Genomic DNA, 11,899 nt, shown 5'->3' on the forward strand with positions numbered 1-11,899 from the left:
TTGCATATTGAGTTGTTAATTAGCATATACACCAAATAATAAGTAATAAATGATTAAAAGGAAATAGTCTGGTTCACAGAAAATATTCCGTAAAACATAATGCAGGGCGTATGCACCTATACCTATATCCACCTATAACAAACTCCTCCAGTTCTTCTAGCCCTTTCCTATCTCAGTGTCAAAATAATGGTCTAATCATTGGCCACTGGAGTGGAGCGCATAAACGATGACTAATTTCTACACCAAAGGAACTGTATTGACATTAAGTGGTGTGGCTTTCTCATGGTACCTTTCTTTATCTTCAATGTTAATATTCAGTTGGGTTGGGCTTGTGGGTATAAAAATACAGCTTTTGTTCAGTAGTTAGAAGTGTAAGAGAGCAATAAGACCTTTACCGCCAAGATGAAGCAGCTGGTCCTTATAATGTTTTACATTTGGCTGGTCACTGGATTGCAAAGGTAAGAAACTTTCCTTGATATTTTCTTTGACTCTTGCAAACAATGGAAGTTGCTTGCATCATTGAAATTCATTTCCCAAAACCCCGTAAATCACTTAAATAACTGGTTGAAAGTTTTGTAATTTTTCAGGTTCACAAACTAGTATATTGCACAGATTCAGTACTGGTAAAGGTGTGTCAAAGATGCATTTCACAAAATGTGCCAAAGACCAAAATTCATTGAATTGTATTCTGTAAGCTAAGAACGCTTCTGTTGGAGTCCACATAGTGGGCTGAGAAGATGTTATATGAATGATGAACCATAAAAGATACATTTCTCCCTTTATGTCGAGTAGTAACAGAGAGAGAGAGAGAGAGAGAGAGAGAGAGAGAGAGAGAGGTGACTTCCATGTATAATTATTTTATTTTGTGGCATGTACCACAGATAGAAATCTAAAAGTATGAGCATTCAATAAAGAATATAAACTGCTGGTGATTGTAACAATGCTCCTGATAATCTTACTATACCATTTGTTATTGTTAACTGCCTCCAAACTGACTTCAACTTATGGCAGCCCTGTGAATGAGAGACTTCCAAGTCACCCTACCATCAACAGCCCTGCTCAGCTTTTGCAGACTTAACACCATGGCTTCACTAATTGAGTCTATCCATTTTGAATGCAGCCTTCCACTTTTCCTACTTTCTTTACCATACAGCATTGATTATATGATTTCTTTCCCTTATCCCTAGAGTTCCCCTGAAAAAACACAAATCTTTGCGGAAAGTTTTGAGGGAACGTGGGCAACTGTCTCAATTTTGGAAAAGTCACAAGGTCGATAATATCCAATATACCCAGGAATGCTCAGCTTTCCTGGAAGCTAATGAACCACTCCTCAACTATTTTGATGTAAGTTATGAGTCAAAGCAGGGAAGTAACTATAGGGAACAAAATACAAAGAAAGCACAAATAAGATAAACTTGGCAAGATCATGATGATGGATGAAGGATTTGAATTTGCCTAAGATAAACTCTTTGCTATCACTAGCAAAAGAGCTTTTACAAATCTAGGAATGATATATAGCCATGTGCCATATATTGTCTATCTGCTCTAGAACCTGATACTTTATTGCCCCTTTTGACTAGTCATTAGGTCTTGGAGTCTAAGGCCTAAGTGACCAGTCAAAATAATAAACTAATAATAATAAATAAATGACTAGTAATGAACTATCTGAGGGCAGATAGATAATACAAGACTGGAACTGCATTGAACATTACTTTCTCCCTGAATAAAAATTAAGCTTAAGAAAATATTTTTTTCTATTGAATGGACTCTTTTGTCTATCTGTCTATCTTCATAGACATATAACACACACTTTGAATCCAGCAGACTGAATCTGGTAAGACTTCCATTTATGTTTAAGAGGACTCCCTTCTTTATGTGCTGAGCATTTCTCTATCAGAGTGGATGGGAAATAAATGATGTTTTACTTTTTGTGTTAGGTGGAATATTTTGGAGAGATCTCTATTGGGACGCCTCCTCAGAATTTCACAGTACTCTTTGACACTGGTTCCTCCAACCTATGGATACCATCTGTTTACTGTGCCAGCAAAGCATGTGGTATGGATTATTGTAGAGGGGAGATGGGAGGGTAGGAGACAAAGGGGGTGTTTGCACACTTTTGTTACATATAAATATATTATCCCTTTGAAAGTATTTGTGACAAAAAAAATGATTGGGTTCCTTGGATACAAAACATTTTGCATGAGGAACCTGGTACATAACATATCTTGGAAACGTGGTTATGCTGGCTGAGTATTCTGGGAGTTGCAATCCAGAAAGCATCCAAATTCTATTTTAAAATCTGCTCGGTGGCAACTGCCACCATATACTAAGACATTCTTGTGGAGAAGTTTCCCATGAAGATTGTGCAGTTTTCAGCATCTTCTTTCCTTCTAGAAGTTGTATTGCAAAAGTAATTGTTAGGTGTTGATCTGTATTCAAAGATATTTTTTTAATTCAAAGAGAAAATGAGAATGCCTAGGAAGGAATATTATTAACAATGGAAACCTCATGTTTCTTTTCCTGTTTCAGGATGTGATATCCATCCCACCATGTGGGCGCAGATTCACAATAATAAGTGAAAAATATATTCTGAAGATGGCGTTACAATGCAAAATGATAGATTTTTCATTGTAAAAGTGGATACAACTGGGGACTTGGAACAATAGTCTAGTAGTTCAATCCTATGCCTTTTAACTCAGAAGTAAATTTCATTGTGATCAATAGGACTGACTTCCAGTTGAGGGTGCAAAGAACTAGTGTAAGGCTAAGAGTGGCTGCATACATAAGCCCCACTAAAAGTTAGACCATATGCCTTTCATACCATTGGTCCTGACTGATACTTTCTCTTTAAATGACAGCTGAACATTCCAGATTTCACCCCACAGAATCCAGCACCTACACTGAAGTTGGAACAGCTTTTTCCATTCATTATGGCACTGGCAGCTTGACAGGAATAATTGGAATGGATCAAGTGACTGTAAGTGGCAGGGCTAGCCCCACCATTAGGTAAGGCGAATGTTCTGCTTCAGGCAGCACATTTGGGTATCATAAAAGGTAGCATCCTGTTAATTTAATACATTATTATAGTTGTAATTTCAAGAACAGGGATGGGGAGAGTTCTTTGTGAGATTTTCTACTTCATGTGGGGGGAAAAATATTCTGTTTGGTTTTGGATACTATACAACTTGACAAAATGTCTTGGGCCACCCCAAGTAAGCAGAAGACCCAAGTGTATGTTTTTTTTAAAAAGTATGTCTCAATCCTTCTTTTAAAAACCTGTTCTCTTTGAGAATTATAAAGCATTATTTTACCAGCAGGAGGCCCATAAAAGGCAACATGGGGGCAGGGTGTGTGTGTCCAAATGCAATACTTTTTCAAAAGACCCAATCTTCATCTGTGCTCAGCATCCTCAATTTACTTAAATCAGGGAGGGAACAAAATGTTAAAGAACTTGACCATTGTTTTACAGAACTGGATTTTATTCCCTACATTCATACTTCCTTGGTAACCAAGGACTGAGATTACAAATGAATACTAATAGGAACATTCATTCTACATGCATGTTTATACATGTGGCTGGGTGTGTCTGCATTTTTAATTAAAATAACAGGCTAGCTCAGGGCAAAATCCATCCTTAGCTCACACAGTGGGACTCCTTTTGTTTCTTCCACCCTGCAACAATCTGCACCCCCATCATCCACCCACTTTGCACACTGTGTGTTTTGCAGAGGGAGAATCCCCTGGTACTAATGGCATCCCTCCCTTTGGAGAAAAGGGCTAACTGGATGCAATCCTCACTTTAGGGGTTGTCAATTTCAGCAGGCCACAGTCCCTTACAATGAATGAGACCCCTCGTCCATCTGCCTCAATAATGTCTACGATAATACATATCAGCTATCCAATACCTTGGTTAAATTTCTATGAGCAGACCTTTCTCTGCACGCTCCCCATTGTGAACATTTATAGTAGAGATAAAACCCATTGGCTGAGTAATAAATTTTGAGGTGCTGGTGCTGATAATTACAGTTCTCACAGTCCCACTCTCAACAAGAATCCAGAAATGCATACAGTTGCATTGATTCACATCAACCAAACATTCCTAGCCATTTTTTTACTTCCACCAGGAATAGGGCTTTAATACATGAGTCTTATTTTCCTTTCAAATTGTAATGTGAACTTCAACAGGGTTAAATTGCCACAGAGAGATTTGATCAGAGTAAATACCTTTGATTAGGTATTGCATCATCGAAATTCCCCAGATCTACTCAACACAAAACCGCCAGTGTGAATGTGGCCTAAGATACTCTAAAATTCTTTGTATTACAATAGGAATTGCTAACAACAATATAATGTCATGAAGGAAATCCATTCTTTCCTTCTCCCCAGCTACTGGAAAGATTATAGATAGGAGGAACAAGGAGCTGAAGCAGTGTGTCAGTTTCTTCCTCAGTAGCGTTAGGAAGACGACGTGCTCTCTCGATCCCTGTCCTTCATGGCTGGCAGTTCAAGGGGGAACGGTAGTAACAGAGATGTTGCGCCGAATTGTCAATTCATCTCTCAAGGAGGGCCGATTTCCTATTAAAAAAGCCCTCCCTTGACCCCCTAATTCGAAATAATTATTGGCCTGTTTCACTGCTGCCATTTCTAGGAAAGGTGATCGAGAGAGCGGTTGCCTCCCAGCTGCATGGGATCTTGGAGGATACGGATTTTCTAGATCCATTTTAAACCGGCTTCCGGGCGGGCTATGGGGTTGAGACTGCCATGGTCGCCTTAGTCGATGATCTCCGTCTGGGCATGGACAGGGGTAGTGTGTCCATGTTAGTGCTTTTGGACATCTCAGTGGCCTTCGATACCATCGACCATGGTATCCTTCTGGATCGCCTGGGGGAGTTGGGTATCGGGGGCACTGCTCTGCAGTGGTTCCGTTCCTACCTCTCGGGTAGATTCCAGATGGTGGAGCTGGGGGACTGTCGCTCCGATAAGAGGGCCCTTACATCTGGGGTCCCTCAGGGAGCAATCTTGTCCCCTATGCTATTTAACATTTACATGAAGCCGCTGGGAGAGATCATCTGGAGACATGGGGCGCGGTTTTATCAGTACGCTGATGACACCCAAATAGTCTTCTCTGTGTCTCTGACTGATGCAGTGACTAGGGATGGCATCTCTCCGCTCAATGCCTGTCTGGCGTCGGTAATGGGCTGGATGAGGGAAAATAGACTCAGCCTGAATCCAGAGAAAACAGAAGTACTTGTGATAGGTTCCCCTGGTCCGGGGATGGAAATTTTTCCACCTGTCCTAAATGGGGTCACGCTCCCCGTGAAGGACACAGTTCGCAGTCTGGGTGTGCTTCTGGACTCATCGCTTCACCTGACTTCTCAGGTGGATGCGACAGTTAGAAGTGCCTGTTATCAGCTTCAGCTGATACGCCAGCTGCGACCCTTCCTGGGCCGGGGGGACCTTGAAACAGTGGTACATGCACTGGTAACCTCTCGACTTGACTTCTGTAATGCACTCTACATGGGGCAACCCTTGTACCAAACTCGGAAGCTACAATTGGTCCAGAATATGGCAGCTAGGCTGGTCACTGGCAACTCCAGAGCCAGCCATATAACATCGGTATTGAAAGATCCTCATTGGCTGCCAATCCGCTTCCAGGCGCAATACAAGGTGTTGGTTTTTACCTATAAAGCCCTAAATGGCTTCGGCCCAGGGTACTTGGAGGACCGCCTCTCTCCATACAATCCACCCCGCACTCTCAGGTCGGGCGGGAAACAACTTTTGAGAGTCCCTGATACGAGATATGTGGTGTCTGCACATAGGGCTTTTTCTGCTTCGGCCCCGCAGACCTGGAACTCTCTGCCTGACGAGCTCCGCTCAGCCCCCTCCCTGGAGTCTTTCAGGAAAAATCTAAAGACTCACCTCTTTCGTCAAGCTTTCCCCCATGTTCCCTAATTCCATTATTCTCCCCTTGTGTTGCTGTATTGTATTGGATGTAATTGGTGCTTTGGTTTTTAACTGTTTTAACTGTGATTGAATGATGGATATTTTTATTGCTGTACTGTATTGTTTAATGTGGGGGGGGGGATTTCTTTCTATTGGATTTTGTAGTTTCCGTATGTTTTTATTACTGTTGTAAACCGCTGTGATCATGGGAATAGCGGTATACAAATAAAGATTCATTCATTCATTCATTCATTCATTAAAACAATTCTGGAATTCAGTCCCTATAATCCCTTGTTTTGATGTCTGTAAACTTTTTCTCAGGTTTGCAAAAAAAATTCTTGTTCAACTAGGAAATAAAATTAAATGTTTAAATAACAAGAATTCTCTTCCTCAGGTTGAGGGAATCACTGTAACCAATCAACAGTTTGCTGAGAGTGTGTCTGAGCCTGGAAACACCTTTCTGGATGCAGAATTTGATGGGATCCTTGGTTTGGCCTACCCATCTCTGGCAGTGGATGGAATCTCCCCAGTCTTTGATAATATGATGGCCCAAAACCTGGTGGAATTGCCATTATTCTCTGTTTATTTAAGCAGGTATGAGAATTGGTCTCCTCATGACAAGCTCTTCCTTCAAGGTCTTAATGAAATCCAATGAAAGCTGAGATTAAAAGGCAACTTTACATTGGCAGTCTAAAACACACATAGTTTTAAAGCACAGGGGTCGGGGTGAAAACTTCCTCCAGTCAACAACAACAACCCAAGGTCTCCCATTGATAGAAGGAATAGGAAGAGCCTCATCATTGCAATCACCCTGCTCTATGTGCAGCATCCGCCTCACATCCCTTTGACATATTTCTTTGTCCCTCTGCTGTGTAAAAAAAGGAAGAAACTGAACCTATGTCATCACTGTGTAAAGAGTGTGTTGGCTGCTTACTTGGGGTGGCCCAAGACATTTTGTCAAGTTGTATAGTATCCAAAATGAAACAGAATATTTTTTTTCCCACATGAAGTAGACAAAACAAATGCAATTTGTTTCATAAAGATCAAGGAGACAGAACTTATAACTTTCTGGCCTTGCATCGCACATTTTAGTGCAAATATTAAGACAGAAATAGTGTTCAGTTCAGGAAGCATTGCAGAATGTAATGCCACAAGTCCACTTCAAAGAGGGTCATGACATGCAGCTCTTAATAAAATGTTGTAGTATATAAAATGCCACATGTTAAATTCATACAATATATAGTTGGATGATTTTAAAGTGATTTCACTGTGGAATTTATCTCAACCGGGATAAGCATCCAGAGAGACTTCATATTTGAAAGTCTTATTCCTAGGCAATGATTTTGGCTTCAGTTAGGAATGCTTCCCAACATTTACCAGCTGTTGCTGTGTTTGCACTAATGATTCCAAATACTTGATTATAACAGATCTGAAGTCTCTCATATGATCTTTCTCAAATCTATTTCTTTGTGTATTGTTTTGGAGGCTGGTTCAAAATCCCTCTCTTCACTGTTGTAGTTAGGCAACAGTGGTGATGGGGAGCTTCATAGAACAGGGGATGGGGACAACACAGTGGTGATGTGTAGCCCAGGATAGGGAGGGGAGGAGCCGAAGGATCCTCCTTGCAGGGTGTTTGGCACAATTACCTGTTCCAGACATCCTGCCACCTGAAGTAGCTGTCTCACTTTGCCTAATAGTAGAGCTGGCCCTTGCTGTTGAGATCAATATTCCCTTGATAAAAACCTGACAGACTCCGCATTCAACAGTGGGAAGTGGCAGAACTGACATTAGGACAAGCTAATAAGTTTGTCTGACATTAATAAAAGCTAGAATCCAGCAATTTTTTTCCTTTGATCAGTATGTAATGGGGGGAAATATTTTCACCCAGGCATTTCCCCAGTTTTTACACAGTCCCTTGCATCAGCTTTTTAGCTGGATGATAGAGCAGGAAGGAGTAGATCATATCAGTGACCTGGAATGGGAGCAAGAGGGGAAACATGGGCTCCAGGAGAGGGATAGTTGACTTGCTTTAACACACACTGTGGAATATGTTGCCCCTCCAGGTGTTGCTGAACATTTCTTCAGCTCTCAACTCCTCAACTCTCTTCAACCCTACCCAGCATAACTAGTGCTGATAATTGATAGGAGCTGCAGTTCAACATCATTGGAAGATCTCCATATTTGCCATGGATTCAGAGGGTGTGGAAAAGTCAATCTTATTTTTCTAGTTTGTTATTATGCTGAAAAAGATGCTCACATTAGATTATACCACTCCTTTCTCTCCAGGAACCCGGACTCTTCTGTAGGAGGGGAATTGATTTTTGGTGGCTATGATCCTTCCCTTTTCTCTGGAAACCTCAACTGGATCCCAGTCACTAAGAAAGGATACTGGCAGATCCTGTTGGATAAGTAAGTGGCTATTTGAGGGGGGGGGGTTCTGGGATTTTGACAGAGACGATGGGAAGGTGTGTGGGGAGAAAGCAGTAAATTCAAACTTATAACGTTGTCTGACATTGATAAAAACTAGAATCCAGCAAGTCTTCATGTGTATCTTCAGTCCAGAACCCAGAAAGAAATAATGAATTGCTTGTTATGAATCGCCTTTCCTAAAAGTGGAGGCATCCTTAAGTGATGATAGACTAAAAAGTAAAAAAACAAACACACAACTGTACTCCACCCAAGTTGGCTGATGCTTAAGCCAGGGTAGGGTATCTCTTAGAGAAACAAGAACCAACTGTCTTTTTTCCAGTGTTTATATTGTCTTCTTCCTTTTCAGTATCCAGGTGGGAGGGACAATTGCATTTTGTGCAGAAGGCTGCCAAGCTATAGTGGACACAGGGACATCTCTTATCACAGGCCCTTCTGAGGCCATAAAGCAAATGCAAAATTTAATTGGTGCACAACCTGTGGATGGAGAGGTAAATCCTAGTTTATGATCCCTGGCAACATCTTAGTGGGATGCTTGAACTGATGCTCAGTCATCTAGAACAACCTTTGTACTTTCCCATCTGCCATCCTATTTTATCCTTTACTTTTGGATGACCATAGGTTGTCTCATCTTGGTCCAAAACACACTGCAGAAATAATCCAGTTTGAGACCATTTCAACTGTCCTGGCTCAGTGCTAAGGAATTCTGGGAAATGTAGTTTTGTGAGACATTTAGCCATCTCTGTCAGAGAGCCCTGGTGCTACAACAAACTGCAATTCCCAGGATTCCCTAGCACTGAGTCAGGGCAGTTAAAGTGGTCTCAAACTGGATTATTTCTGCAGTGTGTTGGACTCTTCTTGTATTCATAGTTTGGTTAGTTTGCTTGCTTCATTCCTTTTCTCCTTATTGTTTTTGTGTGTAAAATGCAGAATTTCCAGGTTTTACCTGGAAGACTGTTGAGAGACAAAAGTGCACTGCACACACAAATATTTAAAAGAGGCTCACAGAGCAATTGAGTTAAATGAAAACAGCATCAGGAGGAAGGGGGTGCATTTTGCAGAAGGGGGAGGGCTTTGCAATAAGACCTATTTTTTCACTTCATATAGTCACATTCAAACTGCTTTTATCTTGTGGAGGTATATACATGCTAGAGGTGATAGCTTTAAATACGCATATCTATATATCCCAAAGCAATAAAAAATGATACGGATACAGATGCATCCACTCCCCTCTTCAAATCACATGGGTTAGCATATTTTGTTTTTAACTGGGGGAAAACTTTGCATTTGACTCCACTTTAATACCTATATGCATTGTTTCACATAGTATGCTGTGGAATGCAACAACCTCAATGTGATGCCTAGTGTTACTTTCACACTCAATGGGATCCCTTACTCTCTCACCCCAGATGCCTATACCATCATGGTAAGTCCTGTCTCATGGAGGTAGGCTACATTTGTCAATATCTATTTTTAGCTTTGCATTAGGGAAGGAGCCATGAGATCAGTTCTCCTTTATGAATAATAATTTCCACATTCTTGAGCTCAGCTGTTGTTTAGTGCCTCCATTACAGAAAATTCTGGCCAGAGGTCAAAGTTTGAAACTCTGTAGCTGAATTCTTAGGACTACAAAGCTTGACTCATTTCATGAGAACTAGTTAACTATTAACATGTTTTAATCATACCCTATGATAAAAATATACTTACAGAGAATCAGAAAAGGGGACATATTTCTGTGATCCACTACAATGGTGGAGCAAATGTATGTATTATTATGACAATTCTAGTCCAAAAAAGTAACTTTTCCAAGTGGTGAAAATACTAGTATACTACTCTGGACTATGTACAATTTGCTCTGATATAAATTAATATTATTTACATTCACATCTACAATTTCTCTTTCTATTAGGAAAATAGCGATGGGATGCAGCAGTGCACCAGCGGTTTCCAGGGCCTAGACATGCAAACTTCAGAAGGGCCGCTTTGGATTCTGGGGGATGTTTTTATTGGCCAGTATTACTCTGTCTTTGATCGTGGGAATGACAGAGTGGGGTTGGCACCAGTTGTTTCTCCAATAGCTGGATAATACCAAAATGAGTTCCAGGTTTTCTTTTTCTGAGCAGCTCAGATAAACCCCTGCCCACCCCACCTCAATCTGTACCTTAAATTCATTTAAGGATAGAATACATATAATGGCTTTCATTTGTTGTGTTTGTTGTTGTGTGCCTTCAAATAATTTTTTACTTATGTTGGACCTAAGGTGACCTATCATGGGGTTTTCTTGGGAAGAGTGGTTCAGAGGAGGCTTTCCATTGCCTTCCCCTGAGAGTACATTTACCTATGTACATATCTTGAGATCCCTTTCATTTTAGATACATCCCTTCTCAGTATAGAAATGTAACCTGGACATTATAGTAAAGGTATATGTAAATATTTTCCCCTCTTGACTTTTTTCCCCTTTTACCACTGGCAAATGGAAAATGCATAGAGCAATGTCACAATCACAAACTAGCTCAGGGGTTCCCAACCTTTTTGACTCTCGGATCCCGTTTTAGATCCCTAAGAGATCTCTATGTCTTACAAGTTAATGGTGTTCAGGAGTAGTGTTATGTGGGGCAGGGAGGAAGATGGGATAGATTGTAATTTTCCTGGAGCAGCCGCAGAGCACTTGGGAAGTGCACAAGGAGCCCTAAGGGTTGGGAGCCGCTGCACTAGCCTATTAAAGCAAGTCATTGTAATGAACTGTATGTGGAGCTGTTTTTGGAAATTATGTGGACAATTCCATTTGGTTCCAAATGCTATGGCAGACTACTGGCTTGTAATTGGTAAGAGAGAACATACAGATCCCATGTGGTACCCACTTCACTTCCAGGCAGAATTCAAAGTGCTGGTGATGACCTATAACACCGTATGTGGTTTGCGGCCAGACTGTTTGAAAGACCATGTCTTCTTCTACAAGCCTGACCAAGTTTTAATATCCTTGGTGGAAGGCTTTCTCTTGGTACATTTAATGAGGCCATACAGAGTTTATCATACTGGGAAAAGAAATGGGATATTAGGGCTATGCTCCCACCAATATCTTGTAAATATCACACAGTAATGCAACACTATTTACTTGATCATTATTGCATGATTATCTTGTGAATAAAGTGGCAAAATCACACTGCTTTTTATTTGCAGGGAAATCTCAAAAATAAAAAGCACACAATTTTGCCGCTTTATTAACAGGATATCGTGCTATAATGATGTTGTGTAAAAAACATTGCGTTATTGCATTATATTAATGGGATATTGCTGGAGTATAGTGCCAATATCCCGTTTCTCTTCCAATGTGATAAAATCCATATGATAGGTCCTTTTGGCAGTTCTATGGGAGGTGAGGGCCAACCCCTCCTTTTCTCCTTTCACTAGCAGGCAAATACATTTTCATTTACATTGATATTGATGATTAATTGATAGAATTAATAGAAGAATCTGTGTGTTGTGCTTTTATTCTCAGATTGTGGAATCTGTTATCTTTTCTTTGTAA

General features: G+C 40.7%; 1 protein-coding gene across 1 annotated transcript; it reads left to right on the forward strand.

Moving 5' to 3' along the window:
• Window positions 1-402: 402 nt before the first annotated feature.
• Window positions 403-10,456, forward strand: CTSE (cathepsin E). The gene is made up of 9 exons (XM_042464296.1): window positions 403-458; window positions 1,188-1,344; window positions 1,938-2,055; window positions 2,859-2,977; window positions 6,338-6,537; window positions 8,230-8,352; window positions 8,720-8,861; window positions 9,698-9,796; window positions 10,280-10,456. Exons 1-9 carry the CDS (start codon window positions 403-405, stop codon window positions 10,454-10,456), a joined length of 1,191 nt encoding a protein of 396 aa, XP_042320230.1.
• The last annotated feature ends 1,443 nt before the right edge of the window (window positions 10,457-11,899 follow it).

Source organism: Sceloporus undulatus, chromosome 4 (genome assembly GCF_019175285.1).
Source record: "Sceloporus undulatus isolate JIND9_A2432 ecotype Alabama chromosome 4, SceUnd_v1.1, whole genome shotgun sequence".
In the NCBI taxonomy this organism is placed as follows: domain Eukaryota; kingdom Metazoa; phylum Chordata; class Lepidosauria; order Squamata; family Phrynosomatidae; genus Sceloporus; species Sceloporus undulatus.

Coding starts and splice junctions, on each gene's coding strand:
- CTSE (XM_042464296.1), top strand. CDS start 403: ATGAAGCAGCTGGTCCTTATAATGTTTTACATTTGGCTGGTCACTGGA. Junction 1,345..1,937: donor CACTCCTCAACTATTTTGAT/GTAAGTTATGAG, acceptor TTTTTGTGTTAG/GTGGAATATTTTGGAGAGAT. Junction 6,538..8,229: donor TTCTCTGTTTATTTAAGCAG/GTATGAGAATTG, acceptor CTTTCTCTCCAG/GAACCCGGACTCTTCTGTAG.